The following is a 19,676-nucleotide window of genomic DNA, read 5'->3' as shown; positions in this document are numbered from 1 at the left end:
CACATTTTATTGGTACTGAAGACAGTCTGCAAAATAAACAAAAGCAATGGTATCACAACAGAAAAAGACAAAAGCATAATCACAAAGAGAATGTTAGATTATACACGGCATGATTCAAAAGGCGCATAGGCCATCTCATGCTGCAAACCTTTAAAAAGTAATTAGAGCTGAAATTACTTCATGGCTGAAATCACTTCTTGCTCTCTGTTGATGAGGCGATTCTACTATTCTAGATTTTTCGTAGCACGTTTGACATACTACATAAGAACACACAAAACAAACGTAACAGAACCAAGCAAAAAATACAACGGTTAATCAAATATCTCATAGCTTTTTCCCCATTCTGGAGAATGAAATAAAGTTAGTAATTCATTTTGGACTCAAAATTCGAACAATATTTTGTTCTAACAGGCCACAGTGAAATGTATATGTATACTTGTCAGCGCTAAAACAATCCTAAGCTGTACAAATAGAAGGAATGCATAAGGTCAAGTCATGTCTTTGTCCATGAAAAACAAAACCCTTCTATAAAAATGGGGTATTAGGTTTTCAACCTTTAGGGGGCACAGTCTTGACAAAAGGTGATGGGGATTAATGGATTCTATTGTCATATACAAAGTTCCAGAAGCATGGCATCCAAAGGACTCAACTAGTGTTTGCATTGAGCTTTGACTTTAAATAGTAAAGCATGTGTGCAGAGTACTCTGGTATTCTGTTGAGCTGCAAGAGTGCCGAGAGAAAGTCGCATTTCACTTCATTTGAGCTGAACAAAATAGACTATCAGTTTCTCTACATTGGAAGATTGAAGTGCTCAAGTGAGAGCAAGCATGTGGCCACCAAAACTGTGAGAGCTGAGATCGCAAGAAGAAATAGATTTCTGAAACCCTTCAACAGAGAAACGCAAGAACTTTAAGATTTCACATCTGGTTTCATTTCCATGTGTCTCTCGATCAATTTGTCCACAAAAGGTCGAATCTGCATGTGTTAAGCATCCAGCCCAAACTCAGTGACAGTGGAAAGAATTAATGGTTAAAAGCAAGCAGATAATCATGCCAAATTAGGATTTTTGCACAAATTTACAATAATTAATGCCAAAGCACCTTATTCTTCCGCTTGAAATCTAGAAACTCGTGAACAGTCATGGCTTTATCTGCATCTGTGGATTGCTCCATGACCTGAAACTCAATCCCAGTAACATAAGAAATGGACAAAAGTGTTGACAAAGGCATACTCTAGAAAGGAGAAGCAAAGAATTGACGGGAAAAAATCACCTTGGCTGTACTTTTCTTCATTATAGCCTTGTAAGCATCCCTGTCTAGTGTTTTTGCATTATAAAGAGGCATAAGTAAAGATGCAACATAATCCGCAACCGCCTGTTTGATACGATCTGCTCCTCGAGAATGACTTTTTGAATTATGAGAATGGCTTTTTGAATTCTCCTTATTCACAGTAACCTGTGAAATAGAGCTGTCATTTGCCACTCCATCATGCTTCCAGCTGGGTAACCTTGAACAGGCATTTGAATCCTCTTCATGTTTCAAATGTATGGCTGGATTAGAAAAATCAGAACCAGCTGCCGCTGCTTGAGATTGCCACCTCTCTATGGCATGGTAATCTTTTATTCCCTCACCATCAGCTGAGTCAATCCAAGCTTTGGTGTATAAACTGCTGTCCACTGCAACACTTTCTCCCGAGTGCTCTCTGAAATTCAAATGGCTTGCAATCTCATTTGAATGACTCCGTTGTGACAGGTTATCAGCTGACATTCTGGAATTATCAAGGTTAACACAAGCAGCAGAGAAATCAACAGACCAGTCCCTAACTCTGCAATTTCTAGAATCAATCTCTGAAATACAATCTTGCTTTCCCAACAAGATACCACCAGACCGTTTTTTCCTAATATCACTCTCACCATTTTGTGAATATTGCTCCCGACTCTTAAATTTGTGGAATGAGGGTATCTTCGGAAGCTGGAGTTGCGTATTGCTCCTAACTTCAGTAGAAGTATATGCCTGCAATGAACAAAAACTACTGAATCTTTTGGGGAAACATACAACCTCTCAAGAGACAGTTAATGATCTTTGGATTCTTAATCAGTTGATCGTGCACTATAATGCATGGATACAAGTACTATTTGATATAAATTTCAAAATTTGGTCTTCTTAAAAACTAAAAGAAAAACTGACAAATGTCAATACAACAATTTATGTGTGAGCTGTATGAACTAAAAGAAAAACTGACAAATGTCAATACAACAATTTATGTGTGAGTTGTGTGTTCTCTAGTGTGTAAATCTGTTTCTGCTGTAAACATATTCTACCATCAATGAAGTCTGTTCCTACAATTAAATTGTAATTTGGTACCGGTTTCTAACACGCACATGGTATTTTAGTACATGTTTATTGAAGTATTAATTGATTTAAAGAAGCGCCATAAACATACCAACAGATTATTAGATTAGAACTAAAGCTTCAGAGAAACAAACCTCAGCCGCAGCAAGTGCTTTGGCACGAGCAGCTTCTGCAGCAGCAATAGCAGCCTTTTCTTCCTCGGACATAGCACAGTGGGTATCCTTCATCTCAGTGTCTATTTTTCCTGTCGAACCTTGGGACTTGGAAGAACTGACATCACGCCTTAAGTCATTTGCCGCTTGCTGACTCCCTTGCTTGCCATGTGATTTCTTCATATGTGCAATGGAAGCTGAATTGGTTGCAGGAGTTAATATGCTTCCTTTATCCTCAAAAGTATTATGATGCATACTCAGAGGTGGTTTTCCTGATGCTGGATCGTTAATTGATTTTCTCTTTGATATATCTACAGTATTTGCCTGTCTTGACAGCTTTCGTCCTCCACTAGATGCCTTTTCCTTGCGAAAGACTTCAAGCCATACACTAACCAACTGGCTTGCTATAGCCCGAATATCACGGCTAGTATGTACACAAACTTTTTCCTTCACTGTTTTTCCAATGCCTACACCAAAAATTGAAAAGTTAAGCCAAAAAAGTGAGCAAACTGTGGATAACATATTAACAAGCCATTTGAAGAGGGGTATATCTAGTGAAAAAGGAGCTTCTTATGTGAGAGCGAGGAACAATTATTAACCTTTAGATCAAAATATATGGTTCAGATTAAAACACTCATTTTAAATAACACATGTGTCTCTCCTTCTTGCTACCCATTCACACTAACAATGCCTTACACCCATCGCCATTTATGCTGACATCGGACTTCACCGCCATTAATGTTGGACTGAGATCTTTAAGGGTTTCAATTGATGATTAAACATAAATAATGCTTCTTATTTATTACTTGTATTGTAAATGTAAATTGGTTTGCAGATAGTAGGTTCCATTCTTCAAGATTTTGAAATTCACTCATTAGTTCAGACCGCATTTGCTTCAAATTGGCTATGTTTTTTATTATGGAAAGTGCATGGGTTAATGAGTGGATACAAGGAGAGACATGTGTGTTATTTAAAATGAACCTTTTAATCTGAACTATCTATTATGATTTAAAGGTTGATAATTGTTCCTCCCACTGTCATATAAAAAACTCTTTCTCATAAGACATGGTCCCTTGGAAGAGCTCATTCGGAATCATCTTACGATAGATAGTAATTGTGAAGTGTTTAGAATGTCTTATAGATTATTTAACAAAACACCCATTAGGTGTTTTCAACCTAGTTTAATAAGTTTCCGACTCAGGGTTTATCCTCATTCCCTCTTCGATTATATAAACAATTTATACATATAAGCCTTTATATAATAAGCGCTTACAGAATAAGTGCTTCATTAAGTAATTTACCCAACTCTTCCTTAGACCAATAACCCCATCAGAACAGAATAATTTACTGGAACATAAACATATATATCACTAGATAATTCACAATTTTACTTAGCTGATCACCCCACAGTGATGGATGATCATAAGAAAGACACCAACAAAGTTGATGTCAAACTAAAATTACTTTTTGAAACATAATACACATTTTCATGCAAAACACATCCCCAAAATAATAAACATAGATACCTGATGAGCGCACAGCAAGTAAATCAGTTGAAACAAGCACAAGAAGACGCACACAGTGTCGCAAGAGTTGGGTGCCATCCTTCCCCATTGAGTCCTGTTTAAAACATCAAATATCAAACACAATTTAAGAAATCAACTCACCAAAGATAAAGATGTTTTACTTTTTCATGGCAAAGAGGGAAGGCACTATAAATAGAAGTTGAACAAATTTGAAAATAATACATCCAATGAGACAGTAGTACCAGTATCCATGAGTTGAGAATGCTTAGCCCCCGTTTACTCCCAGCAAAGGACTTCAAGTTTTCAACAGGAAGACGTAGCAACTGTTTGGCCACATGCAAGCGCCCAGCATTGGTTTTTGCATTTAGGAACAAATCCCTTAGTAAAGTTTCCCGGCTTAAGATTCGAGCACCATCCAAAGACTTCTTGTACAATATGTTAGAAAGCTCTGCTGCATCAAGTCTCTTTATAATATCCCTAACTTCTTCTCTTTCAGTATCTGACTGTTTCAGTGCAGCCTCCACTGCCTCCACCTCTGCCGTATAATCATTTCCAGTGCTAAATAAGTCAATTAAGCGCACAGCCTCTCGGAGTCCACTCATCATTGCACCACCAACTGTATCCGGGTGCTCTTTGCAGGTTGCTTCACCAGCAAAAAACAAACAGTTATCAACTGGCCTCCCTAATATATCATAGTCTTCTCCCGATGCTCCAATAGCAACATAAGAGTAAGCACCATAGCTAAAAGGATCCCTACCCCAATCAGTCACAACATATGCAACGGGGTCAGGAACTGAAGCCTCCCCAAAAAGTTTTCGGAGAACCATTAATGCATGGTTGGCATGATCGGAAGAGCTTAAATTCTGACCATCTATGGCCGCTTTCCCAACCACTAATGCTATGAGGACCGGAGCCCCCACTGTCTTCCTGACATTCCAGAACATAAAGCAGTGGCCTCTTCTGCTTGTCTCCTCAGCTGTTGCTCCAAAGTAATCAACAGCATCATCCCAAAACACACTGGGAAATTCCAAGACAACTTTATTGAGAACTCCAAATCCAAGACGCTCAATAGAAGAATATTTCCACGGGGGTAAAGGTGGAGAGAATTTTATACTTTCAGCCTTCAAGCAGCCCAATGGAACAGTAATCAGAACAGCATCTCCAAAGAACTCATTGCCATTTGATGTAGAAACTTTGACTTTATTGCCCGGGCCTGGTTCTGTGCTTCCATAAGCCACATTTGTTACAGCATGGTTCAAATGGATGTCAAGCCCATCTCCTAAAGATTCGACAACAGTGCTGTAACCCCCTTTAATCATACAATGAGCTCCTCCAAATCCTCCATACACATCATCTTGATTCCAGTAGGGAAGAGAAACCTCCTTCAGCAGAGCAGCACATCCATACTCCAAGTTAGCAAAGTGCCAATCCATAACCCTTCTTTCGAGAGGACTCAAGACCTCTTCCATTTCTTTGCCATGAATTATGCCTCTTTTCAAACCAAATGAACCATCTAAGTAATTATTGTGTTTGTTACTTCTTCGAGAGCGTTCTAAACGACGCCTCTTGAGGGCATATTCTAAGCCATCTTCAAGGGACATTCGCATGGCCTGGTCACCCTTCTGGGCAACAAGCAACACCATGTCATCAAGAAGACTATTGTATTCAGCTTCCAGAGCTTCATCCATATCTAAAGGAACTTTTTGTCTCGTCGCTATGTCATATAGAGGACAGTCACTGTTTAGCACGGTCAACTCAAGACCCAACTGAGCACAAACCAACGCAGAAGGATCTGGTCTTCTCTCAGTAGCCACATCAGCCTCAACACCAGTGATTATACTAGCACCAAGATCCACAGGGACAGAAAGAGATGAGCGATCTGTAAATACTCGACCCCCTATCCTACTCCTTGCCTCAAGTACAGTTACAGGAAATCCCAGACGTTGTAAGTGGCGTGCAGCAGTTAGACCAGCAGGACCGGCTCCAATGACAATCACTCTCTTTCTAACCTCTGAATCAGAGTTCAGAATATCACCCATCTGATCACCCAAGACAGATTTAACACAGGTAGACTCATTGCTTTGCTCAGAAACATCCCCGTGCCCATGTTTTTCCTGGCAATCATCACTCTTTCTTTCTTCATGCTGTGTCATGTTTGATATATCCATTGTCACCATATTAACATTCATCTTGTCTTTTGTAACTTCAGTGGCCAGGTCTGCATTACCTACTATACGATCGCACTTAGTTTCTCCAGAAGCATCTGGTTTTTTCGTCTGACCAACAATAAAAGAAACTCCATCTTCAGAGTCAGCAACAGAAGCTGTATAACTTTCTTCATATCCTTTTTCTCCTACAAGTGTATAATTATGCTTGGCACTACTTTCAACATTGTCTTTTAGAGAAGCAATTCCAACATTTATATAACCCTGGAAAAATATATGATACAAAGTTCCGATGATATCAACGTTGACACAGTATGTTTTTGCCCAAAAAGAAAGCTATTATAAGTTAATAATGACAAAAAAACTGAAAAAGTATACATTTAAGTGAGCAAACAAAATGACAATCGATGGCTGAATAACATGAGGAACAGACTTACACAGTGATCGAGAAATGTGTAGATATCCCTAATAAGAGAAGAGCGAGGAGGTTCATCCTCAGAAGGAGTATCATGAACCCCACAGTCAGCAAGAAGCAAAATACGTGTGATATCACAGCCCCAAAGAGCTAGTATCTGATTTCTGCAGTATATAGATTAAAAGATGAAGAATTTATTTTTTTGAATAAAAACAAAGAAGTATAATTTATAAGAAAAGGCTTTCCATTTTTTTAGCAAAAATCTCTGTTAAAAATAAACATAAAGCAGAAGCTGAATCCAGTATATCCTAGCTTAAGAAGTATAAGTATTTTAGAGCAAAACTAAGTCGTTTCTAAAGATGCTCACTTGAAGCTTTTAAGGTTGTTTATTTAAAAGAATTTTGATCGAGAGCAAGAAGCAAAAAGAAACTAAAATTAAATCCCATCAAATAAAAGAATAAATCAGAGCTAAAAGCTAATCAAACAAAAATATAGCAATGATGATACTGTGCAACAAATAATGTGTTAACGAACTTCTGAATAGAAATATAAGAAACAATAACCAAGGATAGAAGCCCATGAATTTGAATAGAGTATGTATGACAGACAGCCCTCACAGAAATACATCCTTAAAATGTGAAAGTGAAAAGATAGTGATAAAGAAACTTTTTCAAAAAAGAAACAACAGAGAGAAAGAGAGATGCTATTTGCAATTAAATGACCGCAACAGGTAAGGAACTCATAATCATACCATATAAATATACAATTGATCATCAATTAAAAATCAATCAAAAGAAGGACTAGAATAATTCAGTTGAAATTTAAGAAAAGTGACCATCTCTTAAATCATTCAATTTCTAGGCAAATATAGGAGGAAGGACCTTGCCCACGCCCACAGCAATGAATCACCAGAGAATATAAAATTCAGAAACAGTGGCCAAATAGTGAAAAGGACTTGAATCAACAAACAAGCATCAATGAATAACTACCAACTTCTTATCATTTTTCCCTATTATTTATTTCTACCAACACAAAAATTCCCAATCATAGAAGTGAATCTGTAAGAGGCCAGTTACAGAAGAAAAAGGAATAAGTACATTCTAATTTGATTCACTGTCACAATTGAAAATAGTAGATTAGAGAAAAATACAATTTGTTTTCTCGTTGAAAAAGGAGAAATTACTAATGACATGTTCACTGAAAAATAGTTCTTTTGTAGCAAATCATATATTAAGAATAATTAAATAAACTTAATATGAAAGCCAAAAAAGAAATACTAGTAACTTGGTCCAGAACATCTAGTATTGTACCATAATGATTGGCCAATGGCCGTAAATTGTTTTGTAGTCCTGTAGAAGAACATTTACCTATTTATATAAGATTGCATTGTAAGCCATAAATTGGGAGAAATTGAACCTACTCCAATCTTACAAAAGCACCAAAATGATAATAGATCATGTCATTATTGCTAATTTCAATGTGCAGTCAACAGTTTAATATCTTGATTTCATGTTTAAGCAACCGAAACAAATAACACATTCAATCAACATTCTAAAAGGATGTAAAACAGCTGTGAGCATTTGAAGCACAAGACACCATGAAAACCAAAATACTGATACTGATGAAAGTAACCTTTCTATTGCAGTGCAACTTATCCGAACACTAAGAAAGACCAATTGTAAGCAAATGCAAAAACCTGTTTGAAAGTTTATCTACTGACCTGCAATCTATATATTCCTGGAGACCCCCTTTACGCTTTAAGATTTCCTTAAATCTTATTTTCTCAACTGGACCAGCTTCATGGGCTTTCAATCCAGCTGATACTGCTACTGCATCACTTTCAGACTCTTCAACAACATTCAAAAAAGATTCAAGCTTCCCTCTTGGTTTAAGAATGCGCTCACCATCAACACCCTGGCTTTCAAGAAAAGCTTGGTCGTTTATCAAAACCTCCCAATCAGCATCCCCTTCATACGCCATGTCTCCATGCCGACGCTTTTTTGCCTTGCGGCGAATAACAGCAGATGTCTTATCATCAAAGTTGGCTACCTCAGACACAGAGACATCATTTTCTGCAGAATTCTCATTGTCTTCTGGAATTAAGCTCTGAGGGGAGGCACCTTCAGAGTCTTTCTTGGCATAAAAACAATCACCATTTGCAAGAGAAGTATTTTCATATGTATTCTTGGAAGGTTGAGTCGGATGTAATACCAAACTGCACTTTGGAATATAGGCATCAGAGTCCTTTGGAATAATTTGTGTTTTTGAAGGTATCTCTGGGTGATTTGGCTGAACAGCCAATTCAGAGTTATTTGTTTCATTAGACACCGTAGGATGTAAACAACCACCGGAAACAGCAGAATTTTTTTTCAGCAAATTACCTGAAACAAAATCTTGCACTTCATCCTTTGTATCTATAATATTCTGATCACTGCAACTTTTACCAGAGACAAACTTAGTTTCAGAAAACACACCTACATCTAATTCTGGTTGGCATCCAAAGAACGACATAGCTCCATGTCTTGAGGATCCCTGTAATACTTTTTCAGAAACCTGATGATTACTTTCACACAGCACATTCTCGGATGATTTAGCCAATGGCTCGTAGTTACAAGGGGAGAACTTTTCTTTGTCCTTGGACGTAAAATCACTGCATTTTGAAGGAATATTAAACAATTCTACTTGGTCGTCAGTCAATCTTTTCTTGAGCTCACCCTCAATAATTGGAGACACCCTTTCCCCCATTTTAGGAAGAGACATGGTGTCAGTGATTTCTTCAACATCATGCAATACGACAGAACACTTCTTTAAACCATCATTGCAAATTATTTCTTGTAGTGCGGTCTTTTGGTCAGAAGGAGAACAAATACCTTCAGATCGTACACAAGATAATGGCTGGCTATCTCCATAGCAGACGTTGGCTGGAAAACAGGGATCAGCTAATGGCCCATCAGGAATGTTTAAATCGCGAGTACCATCAGCAGTTTTGCTGGCACATCTGGAATCAGGACTCAACCCATCATTCAAATTCTGGCCCCCACTGCCACATTTCTGCTCTGAACTGACAGCAGTACAAGACTTACTAACAAAACTAGATTGTGCTGTTCGTAACATTTCTGGCAAAGAATCTCCCATTATTTCTTCAGAAGAGTGTTGCATACCAACATTAAGCAAAACACAAACCCCTTTTTCATCTTTTGGAGTATTTCTAGACTCCTGTACAGCCAAATCACCTTCAGACACGTCACCATCCTCGATTCCCTTCAGTGCCAAATCCACATTAGGTCTCTCTACTTTCATGTCCATATCCAAATCAGAACCCCTCCCCTCATACACATTGTCCTTATTCAACCAAGATCTTTCATCCAAACCTTCATACTGGCAAGAAACATTCAAAGGCCCATCAGAAGACTCCGCCACCACATTCAGACTAGACACATTCCCTCCTGCATCACTAGAATCCCGATCTCTCTTAGGACCCTTCAATCTCTTCCTAAAGCAAGCTAGGGTATCCTCCATACTTCCCAAATCCGTTTGTGCTACATCAACAAGCTCCTCAATGGAGTCAGCATTCTCGCCTCCTCCATTACCACACATCTCCTCCGGTGCCAAGCAAACCTTCTTTTTCACACCGTGCGGCTTCCTTAGTTTAAATATCATCTCATTATCATCAGAATCAGTACCATCCTCCATCTCTTTAGTCCTCTTATTATTACCCCCAGAAATCATATCTTCCCCATCCATATTTTCAGCACAACCCTAGCTTTCCAACAAAACCTTAACCCTACTTCAATGTCCCAATGCAAAAACACCTAACATAAACCATAACTTCCCACTTCCAAATCACAATAAATTTAAAAACCATGCTTCAACCACAATCCTAATCCGAACACAACATCAATCAACAGATACATAATCAACAATCTTAAACCTAATCCAACTATCTCAACGAAAATCACAGCATAAATACTCCCAAACACAAATAACAATTCCAAGAATCTTAAGCAAACATTGTTGTGGCAATCAATCAGTGAGTTGAAGAGCAAGAGTAAATTACATGTAGTGAGTGAAATTGGTTGCTGAATGTTGAGAGCAAAACCGATAGGAAGACTTACAGAGAGCAGAATACAAAGTGTGTTGCAGCAGTGAGTAGATAGAGGGAAGGTTTGTCGGAGGTGGAGTCTTCCTCGGCAATGGTGACTGTAATGATTTTGTATTGGAGAGGGTATTAGGGGGAAGAACCGCTCTCATATAAATTGCGCCGACCAAGGACTTGGTGAGAAATAATAGTAAAATTAAATTGTCAATATTACTAATCACTATCTCTACTATATGTTTTTTTCACTTTGAATCTATATTACTACTATCTTCACTTAATTTTATTTTTGATTGATACAACTATATCCTTACTTGATTGATGTGATAAGGTCTAGCATTGGAAATAAATAGATTGATTTTTAAAAAATTGAATCTACACAAATTAAATTTTAAAAAAATGATTTTTTTTTTAATGGATGATTGATGATCTAAGTGGGAGTGTAAATTATTCTAACTTTTAACTTAAAAGTTTTATTAAAAGTCATTCATCTTTTTAAAGTCCAATATGTTTTGACTCTTTTTTTTTTTTTAGTAAAAATGTTTTGAGTGTAGAAGTTAAGTTTAACATTATCACAAGACAAAAATACAGATTTGATATTTAGGTGTTTGCAAATCATGTATGTTTAAGATTTCAGTATAATAATTTTTATTGATAGGTTAGGTCAGCATTTGTTACTAATAGAATATGGTGTTATCTATAGATATTGTTTCGTGATTCTATTATTCTTCGTAGATGAGATTTGTCATGAATTTCGTAAGAAGTGTTTGAATATTTTTTAGGAACACACATTTCATTGTAAGAGCTTTCATGCTTCAAATACTAGTATGATTTTATTAGATATGTTCTTTTTATATATTTAAGCGAGCGAGAGTGTCTTTGAAGAAATGGACATTTGTGAGTTTTTTGAGCGATCCACGCGAGGATTGATACTTAGGCCAATGAACATTCTGGTGTACGAAGAAAACATGTATGCACGGACTTGACTGAAGTTTTCCAATTTACGGGATTTAGGACATAAGGTTTTACCGTAGAACATAAAGACTTTGAAACTGTGTGAAGCAAAGTGGGCAGACATGAGCAAGCGTGTTCGAATAACCTAGGTGTTTTTATACCATTTATGTTGGACACTTTTTACTTTATAGTGGTTGTGAAACTTTTAAAAGAGTTCAAATCATCATGCATAACACAGGTGTATCTTATACTAATGAGTTGTAGTATTATTGCCAAGCTGTCATAAGCAGGTTGTTAGCATTCATTGTGACAGATTGTGACAATGATTTAGAATTAATTTGTCAAGGTCTAGAATGATTTATTTCCTAAAATAGAATTCATTTGTCTCTTTGTATAGTTATATAATGATTGTAAATTATGCAGAATATTCAATACATAGAAACATTTTACAAAGTTTTTGTTATTTCATTATGGCATCAGAGCGAAGTTCTGATTCAGATAATGAAAGTGTGCAGAAGAATGATACCTCCAGCAACACAAAATCGACTTCCGCTGTCACAAACACATCACCATATTACCTTGGTCCCTCTGATAATCCAGGAACGCCGCTCGTAGCTACAACGCTCAAAGGCGAGAATCACCGCAATTGAGCGCGCTCCATGAGGACGGCATTACGAGCGAAAAGCAAGTTAGGTTTCATTGACGGATCAATCAAGAAACCTGCAAAAACCAGTCCAGACTTTTACAATTGGGAGAAGGCTGATTCAATGGTCATGGCATGGATCATCAATGTTGTAGATCCAGTTTTGCACGACAGCATCTCGCACGCATCAACTGCGAGAGATATTTGGGAAGATCTGGAGGAGCGATTTGCTCAAACAAATGCTCCGAGGATTCATCAATTGTGGCACATGTTATGTCTGATAGAGCATGAATCAGACATGACTGTGACAGAATATTATACCAGATTTAAGGGTCTCCTATATGAACTAGGAGAGCTGCAACCACTTCCAGAATGCACATGTGGTGCATCCAAAGAAATTCTGCAGAGAGAAGGAGATCAGCAAGTACATCTTTTTCTCGGAAGCCTTAACAATGAGCGATTTGAACATGTTAAGGCGACAATGCTGAACATCGAACCTTTGCCTTCGCTTCGACGCGTTTTCAACCATGTTCTCAGAGAAGAAGCTCGAATCATGGGTGAAAAAGGAAAGATTACTGCAACTAGAAGAGAATCCAGTGGATCTGCTTTTTATGCATCTAAACAAAATGAACAAAGGAGAAGAGATGGTTCAAACTCAAAGTGTGATCACTGCGGCAAGACTGGCCACATTAAAGCAAGATGTTTTGAGATTATAGGATACCCAGAGAATTGGAACACACGAAGGACACAACACCGCTCAAGAGATGGTGGAGGACAATCTAGTGCTCATCATACACATGCGACTGAAGAAATAGTGCAGGGGCGTGCATTCCATGGTTCTCGTGTGGTGAAGCATGATTTTTGTGAATCTGGTAAAAATACATCTTGTAAAGATCTAAAATGGGTCTTGGACAGTGGTGCATCACACCACATGACTCCTCTTTTATCCTTAATGAGATGGGTAACCAAGATTGAGAAACCTTTCTATGTCACTATTCCTACAGGGAACACAGTGCTGGTAGAAATGATGGGGACCATTGATCTTAGAAAAGACATTACTTTACAAAATGTTTTACTTGTTCCTAAGTTTGATTGCAATTTAATTTCAATTTGTTAATTGACTCATGATTTTAATTGCTTTGTGACTTATCATCCTAGTTATTGTATGATACAGGACTTTGCCACGAAGAAGAAGATTGGCTTAGGTGATGTACATGGTGGGGTTTATGTGTTGAAGCAACAAGGTCATGGGTTTGCTTTCACAGCACATCGTGAAGATAACACTGTTCTTTGGCACACACGCATGGGACATCCCTCTCCTCAAGTTATGCAACGCATATCTCAGCTAGTGAATATTAATTTCTGTTCAAATAAACTTCGCTGTTGTGACATATGTCATAGATCAAAGCAATGTAGACTTCCCTTTCATATTAGTTATAATAAAGCTGAGAATCCTTTTGATCTTATACATTGCGATTTGTGGGGAAGATATCGTACTAGCTCTCATAGTGGTTGTCACTACTTCCTTACAATTGTTGATGATTATTCACGTGGAACATGGGTTTACTTGTTAAAAGAAAAAATAGAAGTTCTGAAAATTTTAACAAATTTTATCAACATGGTAAAGACACAATTTAATGTAAATATCAAGAGGTTGCGGAGTGACAATGGGATAGAATTTACCAATCATGCGTTTCAAGGAATCTTACAACAAGAGGGAATCCTACATGAAACTTCATGTGTTGGAACACCTCAACAAAATGCAAGGGTAGAGAGAAAACATAGGCATATACTCAATATGGCACGAGCTTTGAGATTCCAAGCTAACTTACCCATATCATTTTGGGGGAAGTGTGTCTTGACAGCAACATACCTCATTAATAGGACCCCTACCATGATTAATGATGGGTTGACCCCATATGAGAAGCTATTGGGAAAACCTTCATCATATGAGCACATTAAGACTTTCGGATGCTTATGTTATGTGAAAAATTCAAACAAGCAGCGAGATAAATTAGATTCAAGAGTAGAAAAATGTGTATTCGTGGGATATCCTAAAGGCCAAAAAGGTTGGACAGTGTACAACCTAAAGACTCAAGAGATCTATGTATCAAGAGATGTGGTGTTCTATGAAGAAATTTTTCCGTATGCACCACATGAAAAGGACAGCAGTGAAGAAAATACTTCGCCAACATTTGCTCTGGATTTTTGTTCTGTTGAAGAAGATATCACGTCTAGCAACGATGGGCAGCAAGACCAGATCATAATTTCTAATGAACCAAGAGAAAAACAAGTTGAAACAAATTCTGATGTGATCATTGAAGTAGAAGAGCCTCAGAATAAGGGGGAGAGTGAAATCATGACAAACATAGACATGGGGCCAAGGAACAGACAGCCACCAAAAAGATTTGATGATTATTATTGCTACTCAGCTGAGAAAACCCACACATGTACATCGCCAAAGTCGTCAACTTCTTCAGGTATAATTTATCCTATATCAAACTATGTAAATTATGATGAGTTTTCACAAAAATATCAAGCTTATCTTGCTGCGGTTGAAAGCATTGAAGAGCCTCAATCATACAAGCAAGCCATTCACAAACAAGAATGGAGAGAAGCCATGTCACGAGAACTTAAAGCCTTGGAAGAAAATAAAACATGGGAAATATCAAGGCTCCCTAAAGGAAAGAAGGCAGTGGGTTGTAGATGGGTATACAAGGTTAAATACAAATCAACCGGTGAAGTTGAGAAATACAAAGCGCGACTCGTGCCGAAAGGATACACACAAGTTGAAGGGGATGACTTGTACGAAACCTTTGCACCAGTTGCCAAAATGACAACTGTGAGGTGTTTACTTACTCTTGTGGTAGCCAAAGGATGGATACTTCACCAAATGGATGTGAGTAATGTGTTCCTACATGGAGAATTAGATGAGGGAGTATATATGGAGATCCCTCCAGGTTACAAAGTTTTCGATAAAGAGATGGTGTGTCGCCTAAGAAAGTCACTATATGGTCTTAGGCAAGCCTCACGCAATTGGTACTCAAAATTATCCCAAGCATTAGGGAAGTATGGTTTCCAGGAATGTGAAGCTGATCATAGTTTGTTTACATATTCACATGGTTCAATTTTCATAGCTGTATTAATTTATATTGATGACCTGGTTGTGACTGGGAATGATGCAAAGTCATGTGAAAAATTCAAGCAATACCTCAGTAAGTGTTTTCACATGAAGGATTTGGGAGAGTTGAGATATTTTCTTGGACTAGAGTTAGCTCGTGGTTCTTCCGGATTATTCATTTGTCAAAGAAAATATGCCTTGGACATTCTAAATGAATGTGGGATGCTAGCTTGCAAACCTTCTTCTATCCCAATTGAACCAAATCATAAATTAGCATTGGATTCAAGTCCTTTATATGAGAATTCTTCACAGTACCGTAGGTTGGTGGGACGACTCATTTATCTCACAATCACTAGGCTGGAATTAACATATTATGTCCATCTTCTGAGTCAATTTATGCAGGAACCTCACCAGAGGCACTGGGACGCAGCCATGCATGTTTTGAGGTACTTGAAGTCTTCACCGGGGCAAGGAATTATCATACCAAGAGATAATGACCTCAGACCAGTTGCATATTATGATTCAGATTATGCGTCATGTCCACTAACCAGGAGATCAATATCAGGTTATGTCATGAAGTTAGGAACATCTCCCATTTCTTGGAAAACCAAGAAGCAAACTACCGTATCAAGGTCCTCGAGTGAAGTAGAGTATAGAGCAATGGCCACGCCACAAGTGAAGTGATATGGTTACGAAGATTACTTACACACTTACAAGTAAAATGTGATTCTCCTACAGTTCTACATTGCGACAACCGTGTTGCTATTCATTTAGCTTCGAATCCGATTTTCCACGAAAGAACGAAACACATTGAAGTTGATTGTCACTTCATTCGAGAATTTCTTGTCAAGGGAATTATAGTTATTGTCCACATACCAACTAAGTCACAACAAGCATACATTTTCACAAAGTCTTTGGGAACAAAACAATTTCGAGAACTATCAGGCAAGTTGGGATCTCATCATCCTCAATCTCCAACTTGAGGGGGAGTAATGAGCTGTAGTATTATTTTCAAGTTGTCATAAGTTGTCTGTTAGCATTCATTGTGAGAGATTGTGACAATGATTTAGAGTTAATCTGTCAAGGTCTAGAATGATTTACTTCCTAAAATAGAATCCATTTGTCTCTTTGTATAGTTATATAGTGATTGTAAATTATGCAGAATATTCAATACATAGAAACATTTTACAAAGTTTCTGTTATTTCATTATATACATCTATGGATATTATTTTTAAGAGAACTGAATTTTGTCATCTCTAAGATATTAGTGGTGCGGTCTAAGATATTAGTCGTGTGGTCTGATGCCTGCTTGTAAATAATATGTTTTTAAGTAATTAAATTCAAAGGTTAAGTTGAAAAGAAAAATGAATCGATTATAAATAAATTTAAAGTGATATAATTAATACTTATACATTTATCTTTTTGAAAAAATAAATTGAAATTCAAAGTTACAAATTATTGTTTAAGCTAACGATAATTAAGTTATTGTTTGACATTTTAGTTTTTTATTTAATAGTTGTTTAGTGACCAATTTGTACCAAAATTTATTTAATGGTTTGTCTAATTTTATATTGATCAAATTAATCAAACTATGTGATAATGTTTATCAAGATTTATGTTTCTATCCACCTTGTTAATCTCAATATATTTTAATAGTTTATTTTATAGTATTTTGAAATCTTCTTTCTTCTACCTTTAGTTGTTTGATTATCCTTTATTTGATTCATTATTCTTAATTCACATATTTTCTCTCTTATGTTCAAGCTACCTAAGCTTAATTTTCACAATTTTTTTTTATTATGGCTGTCATCTTAACATTCTTTCTAATATTGTCATTTTTAATTTTATCTTGCCTAGTACTCCTACATGTCCAACGAAACATTCTTATCTTTGTTACACTTAATTTGTTTCTGTGTTGGTTCTTTACCTCTAAATATTTCACCTCGTACAACATCGTTGATTTTCTAGTTGTCTGATAAAATTTCTCCTTCAATTTGAGCAGTACGATCATGTCATATAAAAATTTTGAGGTTCTCCTCCATTTCAACCATCCGACTTGAATTCAATAGCTTACATCTCATTTTATTTCTCCATTATTTGTAATATGGGTCCTAGATATTTAAATTCTGCAATTCATGGTATGATATGATCTTCAACTTTCACTTTCATGTTAGAAACACTTCTCATTGTTCTAAATTTATATTCTATATAGTCTGTCTTACTTCTACTTAAGAAAAAGTCATACACTCATAAGGCTTTTTCTCAAGTTTCCAACTTCTCATTTAAACTCTACCTCAATTCTCTAAGTATATTGATATCATCTACAATAATCTTGCATCTCAATTCTAACTCTTGGATGTGTTATGTAAGTACATTCAAAACTAAAGTACAAATGTAAAGACCATATCATTTGAACTTTGGTGTGACCTAGAGTTATGGAAAAATCACATGTCTCTCCGCTCTGTGTCCTCACACTAATTAAGACCAAATCATACATATATTGGATAGCTCGAACATAAGTAATTCTAACATTTTTATTGTCCATGAGTTTTCATAAAAACTCTCTCTATATATAGCATATCATACACCTTCCCAAGTCAATGAAAACTAAGTGCAAGTATTGTTGATCAATTTAATATTCCTTCATCATTCGTCGAAGTAGATAAATCGCTTTCATAATCGACATTTCAGACATAAAATTAAATTGATTACCATAGTAACTTGAGTCTTTTTTCTTATTCTTAGTTCAATTACTATTAACAATAACTTTATGGTATGACTCGTGAATTTAATCCATTTGTAATTTTCACAAATTTGCATATTCCCCTTGTTCTTATAGATCAAAATTGAAGTTTTTCTTCTCTATTTATCCGAAATTTATTTTGCCCTTATTATTTCGTTAAAAAATTTGATGGGTCACTCAATACCTCTATCTCAAAGACTTTTCCACACTCCAATAGGTATGTCGTCTAGCTCAACTGCCTTTTTATTACTCGTCATTTTTAATGCTTATTTCACCTTGTACTTTTTAATCCGTCAATACTAGTTATAATTTTGACTCTTTTTTTTAATGTCTAGCATGTTAGAGTTTGGTGAGATATCATATCTTATTTAAATAAATAGTATAAATATTTATTCTATTTATCCTTTATATTGTTTTCTTGAACCAACATTTTTCCTTATTTATCTTTAACCCACTTCACTTGATCCAATTCTCTTGAAAAAAATATTATTACTTTCCCTAAAACTTTACTTTAAGATGTTTTAGTGATCCAAATTGATGCACGTAGGAACTAATAACATTCAAGGTGTTTTTTACTACTATAAATTTCAGAATTATGACCTGATCTCCTACCATTTCTACATCCACAATATCATTATTCCAGTAATTCTGCAACTTTTTCATATGTCCATTTAGTTTCTTGTTGGGACATATAACTGATCTTCTTACTAACCATAGTATCTATTATTTCATTGATTTTCATGTAAGCGTGTCGATATTCCATGTTATAAAATAAAACATATTCTCATGAACTAACTTATTTTACCCACTACCATTCATGAAAATGTGAGAAATGTTTTCTTATTTTTCACTGCGTCTAGGCGGCGATACAACAAACCTTGCTCATTTGATATTGTACTTGAGCCATATAACATATTGCTTATAGGGAATTACCTAGTATTCACATTATTATGTATTTGATCCATGTCATAGAGTTCATCAATGTTTTATGTTAGTTGTTGACTACCTAACACAACCCTCTATTTTTATCAGAGTTTAGGTCTATTGATGAACATGTACTCAAATAAATACTTACAGGATAATAAACATTTAAAATGTTCTCACAACAAACTACCTAACAATGATATAAAAATAATAAAAATAAAAAGGCAAGACATATCAAAATCAACTTCATATAGTTACGATTGATTTTGTCTCCATCAAAATTGAAATGTGCAATTATTATCCTTGGATTTTTCGTAGTAGCAAAAATACTGATTAATATTCCAACTCAACCCACTAAAAACCCAATCAATCTCCTTAAGTATTTATATATTTAACTGAACACTAAGTAAATTTGAGATGTAACTAAAACTGAATTTATAGACTCCTCGTCAATTATCTCTATTGATATATCTAATAATACTTGGATGAGATCACAATGATTTCTTGTAGTTTAATAAGGGGTCTTAGGTTATAACTAAACTCTAGGAATGTTACGATAATAATCTCATTAAGAAAAGATTTATC

The 19,676-nt window shown here is 36.1% G+C and overlaps 1 protein-coding gene across 2 annotated transcripts; it reads right to left on the bottom strand.

Moving 5' to 3' along the window:
• Nucleotides 1–297: 297 nt before the first annotated feature.
• LOC127088192 (lysine-specific histone demethylase 1 homolog 3) lies at nt 298–10,931 on the bottom strand. 2 transcript variants are annotated; one of them, XM_051029110.1, is made up of 9 exons: nt 9,084–10,931; nt 8,330–8,990; nt 6,632–6,773; nt 4,272–6,458; nt 4,030–4,123; nt 2,486–2,970; nt 1,272–2,012; nt 1,101–1,175; nt 298–975 (listed from the first exon to the last, which is right to left on the bottom strand). In XM_051029110.1, the coding sequence occupies exons 1-9, from the start codon at nt 10,351–10,353 to the stop codon at nt 910–912; spliced, it is 5,721 nt and encodes a 1,906-aa protein (XP_050885067.1). In that variant the 5' UTR covers nt 10,354–10,931; the 3' UTR covers nt 298–909. The 2 variants fall into 2 exon arrangements, with proteins under 2 accessions (XP_050885067.1, XP_050885066.1); XM_051029109.1 differs by having other exon boundaries at nt 8,330–10,931.
• Between the last annotated feature and the right edge of the window lie 8,745 nt (nt 10,932–19,676).

The sequence above is a fragment of the Lathyrus oleraceus genome, chromosome 5 (genome assembly GCF_024323335.1).
Source record: "Lathyrus oleraceus cultivar Zhongwan6 chromosome 5, CAAS_Psat_ZW6_1.0, whole genome shotgun sequence".
Lineage (NCBI taxonomy): Eukaryota > Viridiplantae > Streptophyta > Magnoliopsida > Fabales > Fabaceae > Lathyrus > Lathyrus oleraceus.
Note: the sequence above shows the minus strand (reverse complement) of the source record. Positions and strands in the feature narration are given on the sequence as shown.